The sequence below is a fragment of the Globicephala melas genome, chromosome 1 (genome assembly GCF_963455315.2).
Source record: "Globicephala melas chromosome 1, mGloMel1.2, whole genome shotgun sequence".
In the NCBI taxonomy this organism is placed as follows: Eukaryota; Metazoa; Chordata; class Mammalia; order Artiodactyla; family Delphinidae; genus Globicephala; species Globicephala melas.
The window spans coordinates 154,392,662-154,411,234 of NC_083314.1; the positions used below are offsets into that span (position 1 = coordinate 154,392,662).

Genomic DNA, 18,573 nt, shown 5'->3' on the forward strand with positions numbered 1-18,573 from the left:
AAAACAGAAACGACTGTTAAAGCCGGAGCTGTAACTATAAGCCAGGACCCCTGCCTCCTGGGCATCACCCCCGCCACCGTCCTCTCTGTGAGCAGTTGCCCCCTTGTCTGGAAGGAGTGGCAAAATCAGGTGGCCAACCAGGTGGCGTCCAGAGTGGATCACAGCTGCTGGCCCTATTCCCAGGGCGTGCCCAGGGGACCACACCATTCTGTTCTCAGCATGGAGAGCCTGGCCCTGAGAGTGCCTCACGCCAGGGCCAAGAAGAGCTGCCTGCCACCGTGGAGAACCGTCATCCTGCCACGTGAGACTGGAAAGCCCCACGGGGCTGAGTTCCCAGCCAGAGCAGTCTCCCAGAGCAATCCCTCTTCAGTTCCCTCTGGCTTTATTGAGAGGAAAGGCCTGGTCTTTTTCTGTCAGGTCTGAGAGAGGCCTGGGTCCCTGGCAGGAACACCCCTTTTCCAGGAGATTCCTGCATTGGAAGCCACATGCCGAGCTATCTGCCGTCCCACCCCCCCCCACCCCCCGTCCCTCTGAGCCAGCACACAGCCCTGGAGGGTCCAGAGCTCCTAACCTGAGGGGAGGGTCTGCAGGCCCTCTCAGTGCCCTGGGGGTGGAGCCTGGGGTGGAGCCCTGAAGGCCCCGCCCAAGAGGGTTTGCTCTCACCCTGTGATGGGGGGAGGGCTGAGCCCTCTGCAAATGCTCCTAGAGGCTTCTGGAAGATGACACCTTCCAGAGCCTGAGCAGTGAGCGCATCCGAAATCCTGGAACGTCAACCTCTGGGACTTAGAGGGGGGCCAGTAAGGGTGGTGGCAGGTGGATGCAGAACCAGCTCCCTCGTGGCTCTCTCTGAACAAGGCAGGGAGCGAGGGAAGCCGCAGGATACTGACACTCCTGTTTCTCCCTGGAGTCATGGACCCTTCAGCCACCAGCCCAGATGCCAAAGGTCCCCTCCTCTCAGGGCTCCTGCCTCCATACAGCTGCTTCCATCTCCTCCCTCCCCTCACCCTTGGGCTCGGGCCCAGCCAGGCTGCATGAGAGATGAGGCTGGGTCAGGTGGTCCTCAGGGCCCTCCGTCACCACCACCTGGCTGCACCCAGCCCGGGAGCCCTTCCTGTCTGTCTCCGTCTGCCTGTCTGTGTCTCCGTCTCTGTGTTAGACATCGTGGCAGCAGCTCCGGCCCCTGGGCGCTAGCAAGGGGTTGTCTCGGTGGTGCGGCCAGGAAAGGCCCACTGGGATGTCCCTGCGGGGGTCTGGGGTCCCATGTCATCTTCTCAGAAGGTTCCCAGAGGCCAGCAGAGTGGCTGTGCTGGGTACAGGCCGTTGCACCGATCGCCTCGGGACAGAGCTGGCAGCTTGGGGCAGGCCTCAGGGACCGAGGGAGGGTGGTTGGTCAAAGCCCAAAGCTGAATGGGGCAGGGTCACCGGCTGATGCCCTCAGTGGAGGGTCCGCCTCTGTTCCAGACACCCATCATTTTCCATCCACTTGCCTTTCCTCCTTCATTCCAGGATTGTCGGGGTTTTGGTGGGGAGCTGGGATGACGGTGAGAAGCTGTGAACTCTGCTTGGCAAGCCCAGGCTTTGACCCTTGACAAGGAAATGGTGTCCAGGCCAAAGAAAGGCACCTGAGGTCATTTGGTGCACCTCCCTCAATTCACAGAGGGGGAGGTAGGCCCACGGAAGGGAAACCAAAGAGGGCGCCGGATAACACTCGGGGCTGCGCATCCGGTCCTGTAACCCCGTGGCCTATGTGGGCAGCCACCCAGACTCCCACCTCCTCCCTGCAGCCTCCAAGGGCAGGGGCAGAGGAGAAGCTGGCGTCCAGGGCCTGCCCGGTGCCTTCTCCTGGTGGTTCCTAAGCCCAGCCTGACTGGTAAAGCCAGCAACAACATGAGCATCATCTCAGCATCTCTCTCCTCCTCACCCCCGTGACTGTGGCAGAGTCCCCCGGGTGCTCAGTAAAGAGCGATTACTTGGTGGGGGGGGGGGCGCACACAGTGTGGGAAGGAAGGAGGTTCCACGTGGTGGGCATCTGCTGCCTGCGAGGCACACTCTGCTGTCACTCTCCATGTTTCCTCATCAGCTCCTCCCAGTGTCCCCGAGAGGTAGGTATTACTTTACAGTTGCAGAAACTGGGGCTCAGAAGGTTAAGAGACTTGCCCAGGAGCACACAGCTAGCAGGTGGAAGAGCCCAGACTCAAACCCAAGGCCATCAGCCTCCTACACATGCTGGTTCTGCTCTGCCAGCGTGGAGCGCGCAAGGTCTCTGGAGTCCTGAGACCTGGTCCCACGTGGGACTCTGCACTAGCTAGCAGTGTGGCTTTGACTGGTTGGTTCACCGTGTTGGTGAATGGGAGCCCTCCCACAGCATCTCGTCACCCGATCATGTCGTCTAATGGCATCATCAGCGCCAGGGCCGGGAGTTAGAACAGAAGCAGGAAGACCCTGGGCCTGGTGGGCGTGGATTACGTGGTCTGTGAGGTTCCTTCCAATACTTTGCTTCTGGGATGAGAAGAGCATTTCCCGCTCACGGTTATTACGCACCCATTGTGTGCTCATCATCTTACTTGGTTGAGTAGAGACCCGAACGTTCCAGGCCGAACAGGTACAACAATAATGTCATAGCCAGAATGAGCAGTGTGCATAGTCTCCTGGGGTCCGGGATAGTCAGGGGATGGCAGGCTGGTCTCAGAACCTCAGAGGATATTCAGTTTCTCTGGCCCGTGGAAGACCCCAGATGCCTTGACCACCCCCTTGACGTCCTGCTCAGGCTTAGCCTGCTCACAGCAGTGAGGGCAGAGGCCCACAGTGCGGGACAGGGGATGTTGGGGACCCTCCGGCCCTGGAATGACTCGAAGTTATGGCTCTGCTCTCCATCTGGCCAGGAGTAGAAGATCCAGGTTTCTGTCTAGTTAAAGGAAGAAAATCTGACTTGGGAAGGATGGAGTCACAGACTAGGACTAAGGGAAGGAAAGAGGAAAGAAACAGCTTCTCTCCATCCTTGCCACCCTAGGCCTGCACACCTCAGGCAATTCAGCTTAAGATTCCCTTTACCCTCTCAGCAAAACCCTAAGGTTCCTTAAAATTCTCAGAATGATTAAGAAGCACCCTTCGGTTCATCCATGGGCCCTCTCTCCCTATTCACCCATCTATCCACCCATCTATCCTCCTGTTTATCCATTTCTCCCATCCTCTCATCCGAATAGTTTGTCTTCCTATCCATTTATCTTCCCATTTATTTTCTCATCTGTTCCTCCACCTCTCCCATTCGCCCTCCCACCAATCCATCCTTCCATTCACCTGCCCATTCTTTTATCCTCCTGTCTGTTTGTCCTCCCATGCATTTGTGTGTGCTGCATCCAGCCAGCTATTCTCCCACTCACCCATGTCTCCTCCTTTCCCATTCTCCATCCTCTCATATGTTTATTGATCCATTTTCCATCTATCCTTCCATTTATTTTTATCCTCCATCTGTCTATCCATCTGCTTATCTACTCATCCAGTGTCCCATCCATCTGTCCAGCTCCTTCCCGCTCATCCTGTTCATCACTCCATATTTCCTCTTATCCACTTATCCATCCATCCATCCCTCCATCCATCCCTCCATCCATCCCTCCATCTCTCTCTCTCTGTGTCTGTTCTTGGAGTCCATTCTTCCCTCTTCCATCTATCTGCTCAAACTTGCTAACTGATAAGATTAGTGAGACAGAGCACCTGGCTCAAAGAATTGACAATTTCTTGTATGAACTACCATATGGAAATTCAGCAACCTACAGAGCAACAGTGAGCACATCCCAGCTTGGAGGTGATAGCTGAGCCCAAAGGAGCATCCTGAGGCATCTGGCCTGCGTCCTTCTGGGGCCGGCTGGGGGCCCTCTGCTGCGCCTTCATAGAGCATACCTGCCCACAGGACTTTGTGGCCTGGGAAGTGCTGTGCGCACATTGGGGAGGATTGGTGTCGCTATCTTTCCCCTCATTCCACAGAGCGGCCACCTCTGCTCTTCAACCCGCTGAGGACAGAGTCAGCCACACCCCCAGGGCTTCGTAGGCTTGGGGAGGGGCAGAGCCTTAGTTCGGCCTTCCCTGCACGCACCACCACCCCCGGCCGTGTCTGCACGGCAGTGACCTTGGAGGTCCAGGAAGGGGACATGACTCTCTAAGGAAGTCAGGACTTGGGCCCCAGCCTTGTGGCCCCCAGGTCCGCATCTAGCAGATTTCTCTACGTCTTCTGCCCTCTCTCCATTTCTAACAGTAACTTTGTCCTGGTTCCTCTTCCCAAACCCTAAGATTCTTCCCTGTGGGCTGCCCTAACAGTGTCCTCAGCCAGGAGGGCATCCTCAGTACCCATCCCCCATGCTGGGTTAATGGGAGCCCTGATGTCATCCCGGTATTTGAAATGGCCGGGAATCCTGTTTGATGAGTGTCACCAGCTCCTGGGCCCAGAGTTAAAGGCAGGAAAAACTTATTGCACGTGACTTGTCTTTTAATTTCTTTTTTGTTTGTCTTTTTAATCAGCATCTCACTTCTTCATTCTACCCTTTGTCCCCTCACACCCCTCACGCACCCTCCCCCAGCTCCTCAGTGCCATCCTGCACGGGGTCTGTGGCTGCGCATCCCACCTGAGCACCTGGGCGGAGCGACGTCCCAGCACCTGCCAGCCAGGCGCCGCCCTGGGCCCCTGCCCTCCAGCCGAACCTGAGTCTGTTCTCATTCCTTTCCAGGGAATCTGACTAAGCATATGAAGTCGAAGGCCCACAGCAAAAAGTGCCAAGAGACGGGGGTGCTGGAGGAGCTGGAAGCCGAAGAAGGTAAATGAATTGCCAACTCCCGCCTCCCCCTTCTCCTCCTGTCCCCCTTGCCCTCCCCTTGCTTTCTGTCCTCCTCTCCTCTGCTCTGCCTCCTCTCCCTCTTCTGTGCCCTCTCCTCTAGTTTTCCCAACTGCAGGGCGACAGAGGTTAAATTCACAGGATGACCGCCCCCACCCCCTAGACTTACAGCGCGTGCTGGGAGCCGTAGCTGTGGTGCATTAAGGTCTGCCAGGCAGGTGGAGCGCCCGGCACCCCGTGGGCGCTCAGTGAATGTATGGTGAATACATTAGCACATGAGTAATTACAGTCAACATTGATTGAGCACCCACTCTGTGTCAGGCATGCTCTAGACACGTGCCATGATTATCTTGGCAAATTCTCACGATGACGCTGTGAGGTACACACCCACACTCACACTTACACACTCTGGGCATGAGCCTGAGGCCCGGGCCTTTTAGAGCTAGAGGTTTTCAGACAGACCTGACAGTCCCATGTCACCTCCCAATCCCATCCCCTATCCCAGCACCGCACCCTGACCTCAGTCCCCCGTTAGCAAGATTAGAGCCACATTAGAGCCAGTTTCTGAGAAGACAAGACAGTGTGTGTGGCTGTGCCCTGCCCAGCCTCAGCATCCAGGGAGGAGGCCAGAGGGGCTTTTTTGGCAGGTAGACGAGCGGCCAGAGGTACTCCTCCTGCACTGGGCAAACCTTTGACCAGATTCCCTAAAATCGGAATCAAGAATTACAGTGTGACAAGGAGAGGTGTGTGCGTCTATGTCTCGTTTGTTTTTGTTTTTCTGATTTGGGAATGTATCTACAATCTTACAAAAGAGTTAGGTCGCATTTCCTTTTAGGTGAAACAAATCACCTTTATTGAACAGAACACAGTGAACTTGGGGCTGTACCCCCGAAAATGAGGATGTGGGGTTACCATTCTTATCAAAAAAGCACATCAGGCCATTTACAGATGTCTCACTGAGTCCTCGTAACTGTGGTAGAAACTTGTGTTGCCCCGTTTTCACTTGAAGACATTTAGTAAAGCTCAGACAGGTAAAGGCAGTTGCCCAAGGTCAGACAGAAACGCTGGCTGCAGTGCCTGCAGGCTGGATGGGCCAGCTGCACCTGGGTGGGAGGTGGGCGTTCCGACTAGCACTGCACCGGGGGTCCACTGAGGGACCCTGAGCTGTCCCTGCCCCTCTCCCAGCTTCATTTTCCCAATGAGGCCAAAAAGGATGACCTTATTTGAGGATGAAATCAATGCATTCATTCCAGAAATACTGAGCACCAGACCCGTTCTAAGACCTGTTCTGGGTGCTAGAGATTCTGCAATGAATAAAACATAGTTCCTGCCGTCGGGAAGCCTGCGTTCTAGAGGGGAGCTGGGCAATGAACAAATGTGGAATAGGGCAAGGGTGATGAGTATGAAGCAATACATCCTTGAGGGGCTGGGAAGCGTGGGGAGTGGCCTCTCTGTTCGGTGGTGTGAACAGAGACCATGAGGCGAGGTGTCAGGAAGCCAAGTGGGGCCTGGAGAAGGGCTCTCCCTGCAAAGGGAACAGCCGGAGCAGAGCCCCTGAGGGCCAGAGTCAGGGGGAGATGAAGTCTGAGAGAGCCGTGGCTGTGAAGGCCAAGGGATGGACTTGGCCGCCTGGTGGAGCAACGCCCTCTGACGTTCCCTGACTCCGTATGCAGAGGATGGCCGGTAGGGGGCGCGGCTGAAGGCAGGGATCCAGGCTGAGCACGTGTTGGACTTGGGTGGGCCGAGGGAGGTGGGGAGACGTGGTCGGATTCTGGATACATTCCGCAAGTAGAGCCGAAGGGGTTTGCTGACGTAGTGGGGCGGGGGGCGGGGAAGCATGAGGGAACAAAATAGCCAAGGATGACTCTGAGGTTTATGGCCTAAGAAACTGGAAGGATGGAGTTGCCACTTCCTGCGATGAGGAAGGCTCGGGGAGGAGCTTGTCTGTTAGTCGCGAAGTGACGGTTGGGAGCACAGCTTAGGAAAGATTGCCTACGGGTGGCCGGGCGGGCACCGCAGCCCCGCCCCTGAGGTTGAGGAGGTTGAGCACCAGCGCCACCGTGTGGCCGAACCCCCTCGGCGCCCCAGCGCGCTTCCTTCCTCCGGTCCCAGGCCACAGAAAGGCGGAGCTTTGTGGAGACTTGACAGTGAGGGGCGTTGGGAACGGGCCGTCCGGCTGGGGCATCCCATAGAGCCCTGAGCGAGTCCAGATGTGGGGGGCTTTGCGAACCCTGTGCTGGGCAAGGGACCCTTGGCTTCCATCACTCCTGCTGGGTGCCTGGGGCAGGCCACCGGCCCTCTCTGCCCATCAACTTCCTCATCTGTAAAAAGGGACATTAGGATCCTTCCTGGTGAATATCAGGACTCTGACTAGTAGCACCACCCCTCTGACCTTCAACCGCAAGATGAGATGCTCTCATTGCTGCCTGTCTGCTGAGGTTGTGAGGTACTTGGGATGAGAATAGCTAAGGTTTGTTGGGTACTTACTGGGTGCCCGACCCTCACGGTCCTCCCAGCAGCTTCATGAGGTGGTGTTTATTAATCTTACTCACATTTTACAGACAAGGAAACTGAATACAGACAGAAAAACTAAGTTATTCAACATTATACAGCAAGGAAGGGGTGGAACTAAGGTTCAAACCCAGACCATTTCCTGCAAGGGTTGTAAACCTTAGTCCTGGACTCTCTGGGTGGTGTTGGGGAAGCACTTGCCTTCTCTGGGCCTGGATTTCTCCGCATGTAAATGAGAGGTGAGGCGAGGTGAGCTCCGCCCCCCCCCCAAAGTCTTAGGCGGAAAAGTAAATGCGTGGGGCAAAACTTAGAGATGTTTTGCATCCCCTCGCCAGCCCTATTCCTTTACCAATCCCCAGTCCCTTCCCCACTCTCACTGTTCTGCTCCTGGCTGCCAGGAGGCCATGCCCTTGGCCCCATGGCCCTCCCTTCACCTGCCAGCTCCAGCTCCACCCCATAGTTTTTGACCTACATCCTCTTGAATGCCGACTGTCATCCACTGCATGCATCTTACTGCTGTGTGTTGAGCCGTTGGGAAGCACAAGTGCTGGGCTTTCTACCCCCAGGGCAGCTCTGCATGGTGGGGTGCAGAAGCCTGGTTGCACCAGTGGCCTGAGTCAGCTTGTGTGTCCAGCTCTCCTGGTCAGTAGTTGAGTGGGTACTGACATGAGCTGAGTGTTGGGCCAGCAGGACCCAAACCCTCAGGAGCCTGCCAGGTGGGCTAGATGTTAGCGGAGCTCCCCATGGAGTCCTGATTGCTGCCGATTTCATAGATCCCCAAACTAGGCCTGTGTCCTGTTAGTGGTGACCCAGCTGGTTGGGCTGCCCCACCAAAAGCCAGACCAGGAGGCTGGTATTTCAGAGCTCCATTACCCCCCAGCTGGGAGCACCAGGGGTTCTGCAAAGACAGTACCTTCTCTGGACATGAGTGGCTGGGATGAGGCCCTGCTCTGCAGCCAGCCTGAGGCCAGCTTAGCCAAACCCCCGGAGAGGCCAGGGCCTGCCACCTGCCAGATACCATTGTATCAGCCAGCAGCAGCCTAGCCACAGTGGCAGACGTGTATGTAAACTGACCATGCCCAGCGCTGCTGGACTGGCCAGCAAGGCTGCTGTGTCCCAGAGTAATAGATTTCTTCATGGATGTATTAAGAGTGACTATAATTATTTGAGTCCTTGCTGTGTGTCAGGAGTGTGTTTCCTCTGCCTAGCAAACCCTGTGAGGTGAGACTGTCAAGTTCATTTGATAGAGGGGGACACACTGAGGCACAACAGGGTCACTTAACTTGCTCATGGTGGAGGCAGCACTGAAATACTAATGAAAAAAAAAACAAAGAAAAGACCCATCTTGTTTGCTATGGTTCAGTCCCAGCCCTACTACTTACCTTACCTGGACAAGTGACTTCAACTCTCTCACCTTGGTTCCCTGTCTATAACGCGAAGATAAGAATAGTGCCGACCCAGCGGGATTATTTGAGGACTAAGTGAATTAACACATGCAGGCCCTAGAACTGAACCTGGCACATGGTAGATACAAGGTAATTTTTGCTGTGGTTATTTACAAAGCGTTCCCATCCTCTCAATGATCTTGTGCCACTGCTGTGGCTGTCAGGCCCAGTTTGCAGACTGGGACTCTGGGGCTTAGAGCAGAGCAGCCTGGGGCTGGCTCTGACCTCGGGTCTCCTGTGTCTGCCCCTCAGGAACAAGCGATGACCCGTTCCAGGACTCGGAAGGGCGAGAGGGAACAGAGGCCGTGGCGGAGCACCAGTTTTCAGACCTGGACGACTCGGACTCAGACTCGGACCTGGACGAAGATGAGGATGAAGACGAGGAGGAGAGCCAGGACGAGCCATCAGGACCGTCCTCGGAGGCACCCCCGCCCGGCCCGCCCGCCACGCTGCCGGCAGACTCCTCACCTGTTCAGGGCCCCCAGCCCCCAGATGCCACCTCTGGCAGCCAGGCCACCAGGAGCAGCTCAGTCTCAGAAGCCGAGCGCTTGGCAGCCGGCAGCTGCTTCATGTCCAGCCAAAGCATCCTGTGCCTCCCCCGGCTGGGACCGGCCCCACCGGGCCCCATGGAGAAGGACACAGGCTCGGCCCTGAGCTCCAAGGCCGTGTCCCCAAGGAGGCCATGGTCCCCGAGCAAAGAAGCAGGCAGCCGCCCACCACTCGCCCCAAAACACTCACTAACCAAAAGCGACTCGTCTCCCCGGCGACATTCACCTGCCCGAGAGCCACCGGCCTCGGCCCCGAGCCCACCTGGCCCCCAAACGGGCCCTCTCCCCCGTGGGTCTCCGAGACTCGAGCTGTCTCCTCTCACCCCCCACCCCCTGGGTAGGGAACTGCCCCCTGAATGCGAGGGCGCCACAGACCCAGGCCCGCACAGACACTCGCCCACGAGGAGATGGTCTCCAGGCCAGGCCGAGTCACCGCCACGGTCAGCGCTGCCAGGGAAGTGGGCCTTGGCGGGGCCGGGCAGCCCCTCGGCGGGCGAGCGCGGCCCAGGCTCAGGGCTGGCCCCAAGGGCTCTCTACCCACCCGCGCCTCTACCTCACAAGCTGCTCGCCAGAAGCCCAGCGGAGACCTGCACCTCCACGTGGGTGAGTTCCCGTCCCCGGGGTGGCTGGGCCGCTTCTCGCCGGCAGGTGGGGGGCTGTAAGCTCACACCTCCCTGAGGCCTCAGACCTGGAGGTACACCCCTGCCAGCTCAGCGGTTACCAAGAAGACGTGTACTGGGCACCTCCTGTGCCAGGCACTGTGCTGGGGCCTGAAACCAGTTAGTTTAGTGTCCGAAGCAGCAGAGCACGGACTCTGGAGCTGGACTACCCAGGATTAAAGCCAGGTTCTGCCACTTATAAGCTGTGTGGCCTTGGATGTGAGTGTAAATACTTGTGCCATTTCCTCCCCCCGCACCCCCATCGCCATCCCCACATATTCTCTGAGCAGATGGCAGAGCTCAACCAAAATCATCACATCTCCAGCATGACTGCCACCAGCACCCTCAGAGTCACTGCAGCCAACACCCTCCCTGTCATACCGTCAGCACTGTCACTGTCACATCACCACTGCCATCTGCCATCATTACACTCCAGCCACCCCATCAGCTTGATCAAGGCTGTCACAGTATCACCATCACCACCGCTGTCGTGATCGCCAGCACTGATATCATTATCATCGTCAACTCACCTTTCCCCTCCCAACACCTCTTCTGTCACCAGATTGTCATAACCCAGCACCGCTGCTCACCACCAGCAGAGATTCAAGCTCCAGGGGGAACACGAGCTAGGAATCTGAACTTGATTTTTAATTTTGCGGTCGTGTGCAAATTCCTGGAGGTGGGAGAAGGCCAAGAGACTGGAGTGGGAACTCATGTTCTAGGGTTAAGTTGGGTCAGTATCATTTGAGGAACAAGAGAAGCCACAGAACCGAGACAGAGGGCCAGGTGCATAGGGGCCAACCAGGCAGCCCCGTCCTCGGAAGACAGACAAGCTGGTTGGAGGCGGGGGACCATGTCCTGAGTGTACCCATGGTCACCGTTCCAGAGAGGGTGCCCACACGGGGCAACACCGTAGGCAGGGGTCGGGACTCGGTTCTGGGCCAGCTCAGCCAGGACTTGCTCTGTGATCTCAGCGAGTCCCCCCCTCACTCTAGGCCTTGGGGTCTCCACGTGCCCAGCACATAATCCTCACCTTACTCTGTCTTATTTTCTGACCCCAGCAGAAGGCCGAGTCGCCAAGTCCCTCCTGTTCACCTGGCCCTGCTCATCCTCTCTTCTCCCGACCCTTCTCCACCCCCCATGACTTCCACGGCCACACCCCGGCCCGGACAGAGGAGAACGTCTTCAGCCACCTGCCTCTGCACTCGCAGCACTTGACCCGCGCCCCGTGCCCCCTGATTCCCATCGGCGGGATCCAGATGGTACAGGCCCGGCCGGGGGCCCACCCCACCCTGCTCCCCGGGCCCAGCACGGCCTGGGTCAGCGGCTTCTCAGGGGGTGGCAGCGACCTGACGGGGGCCCGGGAGGCCCAGGAGAGAGCCCGCCGGAGTCCCACCGAGAGCTCGTCGGCCTCCGTGTCCCCCGTGGCTAAGGTCTCCAAATTCACACTCTCGTCGGAGCTGGAGGCCAGGGACTACCCCAAGGAGAGGGGCAGGACGAGCAGGGGCCTGGGCAGACCTCCCGACTGGGAGCCCCGCGCAGCCGAGGTGCCCGCAGAGCCCGTGCCCACGCACAGTCCCCGCACCCCACCCGAGGCCTCGCCCCGGCCACCCCAGGGCCGCCGGGCAGGGTCCCGGAGCCCCCGCCTGGAGTCACCGCGTGCGCCGGCCAACCCCTCGGCCTCCGCCACCCCACCGCTGGACCGCAGCAGTTCCGTGGGCTGCCTGGCCGAGGCCTCCGCTCGCTTCCCAGCCCGGAGGAGGAACCTCTCCGGGGAACCCAGGACCAGTCAGGGCTCCCCCGAGCCCTCGGGAATTGGGGGGCCCGGGGCGCCCCCACAGCAGCCCGAGGACCGGGGGCCCCGGAGCACTTAGCCTCTCCCCGACCGCTTCAGCAACTGGCTTCCGGTGTTTGGCCACAGACGTTTCCAGCCGACTTCCTCGAATCATCTTGCTGTCACGGGCTCCCTGTCCCATCTGTTGTTCTGTCCAAGAAGCTTCTGCTCAGCCCCCGTCTGTCTTATCTTCCCACCATGTATGCAGTTACCTGTGCCTTTTTCTGTGACCTTTTGTTGCTTGAAAAGATACAAACAACACACACACACACACACACACACACACACACACACACACACAAACATGAAAAACCCCACGAGGTATTTGAGGCTGTGAACATTTAGGTGGGGCTTCACCTTGGGCCACCGTGGTCAGCAGCTACCCCCAAGGCTGGCAAGAGGCGGTCAGTTGCTAAGAGAAAAGGGAATGCACTGAAGCAGAGAGAGAGAGAAAAAGAAACTTTAAAGATATATATAATTAAATGTAAAAGCAAGCTCTCCTATGTACAGTTGTTTATGGTTCCTATTTATTGCTGCTTTATCCCACCCCAGCTAGTGGCCTCCCCCGGCTCCCAGCAGAAGGGCCAGCAGCCCGAGGCAGAGGGACGGGCAGGGAGACTCCACGGGCAGGCCCAGAAAACTCCGACTTTCTTTTTCCTAGGACTTCGACACAAAATATTTGGAACGGGTAGAAGGTAGGAGCTGGTTGCTTCCCCAGGACTCCCAGACGTCCAGGTGGCCTGCGTCACGATCCCATCCTGGCACTTGACCAGTAGACAAATCCCCCTGCCCCCTGGCCCAGCACCTCTGCCCCTCACTGCACCCTCCCCCTCTGTCTGAGCTGGGAAAGGAGTTCCTGACCATCTCCACTGGTTCCTGAGCACCTGACCTCGGCCTTGCTCTCAGGGTCCCAGCCACTGGCTGCCATCCTTGTTCTAGAAACTACCCACAAGGCTGAAGTGACAGGGCCCAACCCCTGGGGGTCAAGATCCAAGGTGCGTTGCCTCGCCATTCCTGAGGCCAGGCTTGGGCTTCATTTTACATTTGGTCCCTGGGGTACAAAGGGCCCTATTTCCTCCATGGCTGGGCTTTTCCTGTGCTCAGCACTGGAAGTTTGCAAGGACTCATTTCTGGACCACTTTGCAGCACGACTGGTCCCCCTGTCCCTGTCCCACACACCGTCAGGTCTCCACTACCCCCAGGAAGTACCCAAAACCATGACTGGTGGGAACTGCCCAGGCCTCCTATTGGTTGGTTTAAATCTCTTTTAAAAAATAAAATTAAATATATATATATATATATATAAACCTGGTGTTTGATATTTCCCCTAGCCTCCTATTGTCCAAGGTCATTTGAATTCTTCTCCAAAGCAATCAGTAAGAGATAGTGCCTCTTTCCTCATCCCCATCTCCTCCTTTACGAAGCTGCCCTGTGTTTCCTGGTGCAAAAGCCTGCTTTGTTTAAAAAAAAAAAAAAAAAAGACTAGAAATTAAAATCCGGAGTTGAAATATGGAACTTGAACTCTAGCATGTTTACCCAGCCCTGGGATGGGTGGGGTTTTCCACAATATTCTGAAATCATTTTCTGTAGTTTCTACCAGGGGGAGAAAGCATGGGGACCACGGTCATGGCCCAGCCAGGCTAGGTGCTAACGCTGCAGAGCAGAGACCTCCTTGGCCAGTCCCCATTCCTCAGGCAGGCTGCATGAATCGTGTGGCCATAAGGGGCTCCTGAGCTGTTGTTTAGACGGGACACCATAAGGTGCATAGGGCTGGGGCACTTCTGTGAGCTCCCCACCCTCCGGCATAATTCCCTCCTCTGCCCATTCAGGACCTTTCCCTGCTTGGCCTCTGCTGCCAGGACAAACCAGCCACAGGTCAGCCTCCAGCCAGACCACCTAGTTCATTTCCCTTTGGCTAAGACAAAAAGGGGACAATAGGGAAGGGCCTACCTGGGGGTCTGCTGGGCTCCAGGGTACAGGGGATGGGGTTAGCCAGCACTTCCTGGCTGTCTGACCCAGAGTCTGGGGCTCCCGGCCCCCCTGGAAGAAGGCCAACGAGCCCAGCCTTTGCTGTACTGGCACTGGTCAGGTCTGGCAGCAGGTGGGAAGGAGCCTGAGCCCCAGTCACAGCCTAGGCCAGAGGCCAGGGCTTTCCTCATCATTACCTTCCGGCCCCACCCCAGGGGGCTGCCCAAGGACTGGAGACTTCAAGCACTGAGGCCTGGGAGCTGGATAAAGGGCATTGCTTCAGCCCAGGCTTGAAATATTCCTGGGCCAGATCTTCCAGCCCCAGACCTACAGAGCAGCAGACTGGGCTCTGCTAGACTAGCCCGTGACCTTGGGGGTGGCTGGGCCCCTCCCCCAAGCCCTGCGCCCCAGCTCTCCTGGGCGTCACTCCCCCCTGTATTCAGACAGCCCAGCTGCCAAGGTTTCCTTTCTGGAGGCCTGTGTGGCCAGCAGGAGAGAGTCCTCACCGCCACTGGGGCTCACAGGCACAGGCAGAGGGGATGGGGGCCGGGAGTCACTGGAGAGCCATTTCTCAATGACAGAGACACACTGTGCGAGCAATCTGGCCAAAGGTCTACTACCCTACACAGGTGCCCAGAGAAATGGAATTGATGCCACCAGCCCTGGCCGTGTGTCACTGAGCATGGCTCTAAGCCCCTCTGCCAGCCTCTCTTCCGGCTCCCCCAAGCACGGAGCTCCCAGCCCACACGCCCACCCTCATAATGTAGGGAAGACTCTCACTCCGCACTCTCCCCCACCCCCTACCCCAGGACCCACTGCCCTGCTCCCAACCACTTGCACATTTACAGCTTGCCTGTGACCCTGTTGTCCCTGTTAAGGGACACGGTAGAGAAAGCAGTGCTGATCTGTTGGCACGGACACCCGTCATGTGCTCTGCTGAAATGTGCCGGATGGCCATTCCTTGATACAGGCCTGCTGTGGTCCTCGGGTGTCGGCAGGGTTGGGGGGTGTGGGCCAACTTGCCGAGGTTTCAGAGCCAGCCTTGTCTTGGGGATTCCAAGCCACCTGCCCCCCAGGGCTACCCTCCAGGATGCCCTTCACCCTCAGCAAGCTCAGGGCCATTTTGGGTACTAACCTTGCTCCTCTCCAAGGCGCCTTTTTACGAGCCTAATCTCCCTCCCCCCGCCAAAGCCCCGACCACTACGACCCTCCAGGAGGCTGACAGCAGTGAACTTCCCACTCTCCCTCCTCCATCAACTCCAACTTCCAGACCCAGCAGTCCCTCCTCGAAAAAGTCTGAAAGAATTAGTTTCCGGACCCCTCTAACTCATGCTCCATCCTCACCCGGCCCTTTTGAATAGGAACAAGCAAGATAACAGAGCTGAATTGCTCTCTAGTCCTTCCTCCAGGCAAATCTTTAAAGCAAAAGTCCTCCCTGGGCAGCCATCCATGGAGACAGATCCACAGCAGTGACCAAGGGGAGAAGGTTCCTAAAGACCTGTCCCACCAGGTCTGCTTCTGCATTGAGAATCCCGTCCGCTTGCCATTGGAAAACCGCTTCTTCGGCACTTACGATCACTTTACTAAACCTAGTGTTGAAAAAGGAAGAAAAAAGAAACCGAAAAAAGAAATGTATAGGCAAATGTAAGATACACGCTCTCTGTAAGATAAAAATTTGCCTTTTTTTTTCTAAAAGGTGTACGTATTCTGTATGTGAAATTGTCTGTAGAGAGTTTCTATGTTCTTAAATGGCAATACATTCCAAAAATTGTACTGTAGATATGTACAGCAACCACACTGGGATAGGGTAGTTTTGCCTGTAATTTTATTTAAACTCCAGTTTCTCCACTTGCATCTTGCAATGTTGGTATGGTATATATCAGTGCAAAAGAAAAAAAAAAAAATCTCAACAAAAAATCCTGCGGGTCTAAAGCACAGAGTCTGATGTACAAAAGGAAAAAACTGCTCAGTATTGATGTGTGTGACCTTTGTTGTAAATTACATCTGTACTGTGAATGAGAAGTTTTTACAAGTATAATAATTGCCTTTATTACAGCTCCGGCTGAGTGTTCGGCCTGAGGGTATTTTTTAAAAAAAACAGCACGTTGGAATAAATTTGAAAATCCCAACAGAGGCCTGCTTGCCCGGCTCATGGTTTTTCTTAGGGTTGTAGAATGGAGGGACACCTGGAGTCCCAAGTGCTTCTTTTGCTACAGAGAATCGGGCCCAGAGCAGGCAAGTGAGCAGGCCACAGTCACACAGCCTGGGATTCAAGGGGCCCCTCCCTTCCTGGCTTGGCAGGAGGCACAGGTCCATTGCCATGTGGTTTGGGGTCTATATTCATTTCCTAGGGCTGCCGTAACAAATTAACAAACTAAGTGGCTTAAAACAGGAGAAAGTTATTCTCTCGCATTTCTGGAGGTCAGAAGTCTGACGTCAAGGTGGTGGTTCCTTCTGGAGGCTCTGGAGGAGAATCCTTTTTACGCCTCCCTCCTCGCTTCCGGTGGCAGCAGGCGATCTTTGGCCTTTGGTTTGTAGCCACATCACTCTCATCTCTGCCTCTGCCTTCGTATTGCTGCCTTCTCTGTGTGTCTCTTCTAAGGATACTCGTCATTGGATTTGGGGCCCACCCTAATTCAGTATGATCGCATCTTGATCTAAATAAGTTCATACTCACAGGTTCCAGGGGTGAAGATATAACTGTGAGCCAGGCTATATCAGTCACACTTAATTTTGAGGGGTCACAGTTCAGCTCACTACAAGGTAAGACCTGGAAACTGATCATGACACAGCTATTTACTGCCTGTGTGATATTGGGCGAGTTACACAACCTCTCTGGGCTTCTGTTTCCTAATCTGTAAAGTGGAGGGTTGTTGTGAGCATTAATTGAGACAGTGTATACAGCACGGCTAACAGAACCTTGAACATAGTAAGCCTTCGACAAGTATCCTCTGAGCGGACCTTGCACAGGGTGCTGGGGTCACAGAGATGAAAAAGACAGGTATAGGTCCCCACCTTTTGTATTCAACAATGACTTGCTGAGCGCCAGTGCGGGAGTAATCATCGGATAGAACAGTGAGCAAAACAGACAGTCCTGCCCTCAAAGAGCTTACATTCTAACAGGAGAGGCCATCCTTAAGCAAATAATGACATCATGAATTACTCAATGGCAGTGGCCATAATTGCTGTTGTGGGAGAGAGCAAAGCTCTAGTCCAGAGTGAGTCAGACATCTGGAGACCTTTCCTGGAAAACTCTTGAGGGTCCGGGGGTCGGGGGGGTGGGGAGATGGGGGGCGATGGGGTGGGGGCGGGGGTGAGGGGGATGGTGGGGGTGGGGGGGTGGGGGGTCGTGGCAGCGGGGGTGGGGGGAGTCCAGGAGAAGGAGCAGAGGAAGAGGTAGATGGACAATCAAGAGAGGTCCTCAGGGTAAAATGCCGCCCACAAGTTCAGCACTAAGAACCTAAGAGGGCCTGCTTGTTTCAGCAGCAGGGAGATCATTGCTGACTTAGGGAAAAGTTGGCCTAGCCCAGCGCCTGGCCCACGGGAGGCCCTTGGTAGACACTGCCGAGTGTTGAATGAATGGTGGAGGCCCGGGGTGGTGGCTGGGGAGTGAGGAGAAGGGGGCAGTGGGGACAGCAGATCCAGACACCCTCCCAGGAGCCTGCAGTGGAGGGCAGGGGACAGCTGGGGCAGCAGCTGGAGGGGTGTACGGAGTCCAGGAAAGAAAGACGTTGAGTGTGGGAAGGAGATGGTGAGACCCCAGCCTGCTTGATTAGGAGGAGATGCAGACACCTCTCCCAGTCTGACCCAAGGGAAGAGGCGCAAGTGACGTCCGTGACAGAAGTTGAGGACATTTTCTCTGTGCAATGGAGTAAGGTCACCTGCTGAGAGGGGAGGAGGCAGCTGCAGGTGGGGGAAGATTGGAGACTTGAGAAGGTGTGAATGGCCTTTGAGGGGAGTGGGAGAAAGCCGGTGTGGTGCCACTCCTGCTCAACGTGTGGTTTGTCCAGCGGTGTCCAGAGGCCACGCTGTGAGCGTGGAGAAGGTGGTCAGGTAGATTCATTCTGGGGGCTGGGGGGTTGCCCGGCCACGGGACAGAAGGAGTGGGGTACGGGAGGTAAGAGAATTGGCCAGTGAAGAGGTGACGTTATGGACCCCTGAAGTCACGGGCTCGGAAGGAAGCAAACAGGGGTGGCTTCCACAGAGCTAGTCCAGTGGTCAAGTGACTGGGGATTTGGATGAGAACAGAGAAGAAAAGACTGGGAATTGTCTTAGCTCATTTTTCCAGAGGCAGGACAATTGTGGATGAAGGTGATGTGGACCACAGGTGTGGGTGCTGAGCTGGAAGGAAAGAGGACACGACTGGAGATGAAGAAGCTGGGAAGCGAGTGTCCAGGATGCCAAGTGGGTCGTGCAAGTGCCCTGTGCAGTCCTCTCTGGCGATTGCAGCGCTGGGCTGGAGACCTGAGCTGTGAGCCAGGCTACATCAGTCAGCATGGGGGCTGTCACGCTGCAGAAACAAGCAACCCAGAAGCTCAGGAGCTGAAAACAATGAAAGCTGAGGTTTTCCCTTCTGCTATGTGTCTGAGGTGGGTCGGCCGCAGAACTGTACTCTTCCTCATCACTCAGAGACCTATAGGCTGACGGAGGCTTTATCCCGTGCTCCCACGACCTCAGAGGCAGAAAAAAGGAGACAGCTGTGAAACATTGCATTGACAACTAAATGCTCTACCTGGGAACAAACATTCCTCCTTTCACATTTCATCAGCCAAAGCAAGTCACACG

General features: G+C 56.1%; 1 protein-coding gene across 3 annotated transcripts in view; it reads left to right on the top strand.

The window, feature by feature from the left end:
• HIVEP3 (HIVEP zinc finger 3) overlaps positions 1–15,903 on the top strand; it is a 503,275-nt gene extending 487,372 nt beyond the window's left edge. For 2 of the 3 annotated variants that reach the window (XM_030867473.2, XM_060306978.1), the window contains exons 8-10: positions 4,719–4,805; positions 9,032–9,930; positions 11,048–15,903. In XM_030867473.2, the coding sequence (XP_030723333.2) occupies positions 4,719–4,805; positions 9,032–9,930; positions 11,048–11,860 (1,799 nt within the window). In that variant the 3' untranslated portion in view covers positions 11,861–15,903. The remainder of the gene's footprint in view (positions 1–4,718; positions 4,806–9,031; positions 9,931–11,047) is intronic. The other variant, XM_030867481.3, reaches the window with a different exon arrangement.
• The last annotated feature ends 2,670 nt before the right edge of the window (positions 15,904–18,573 follow it).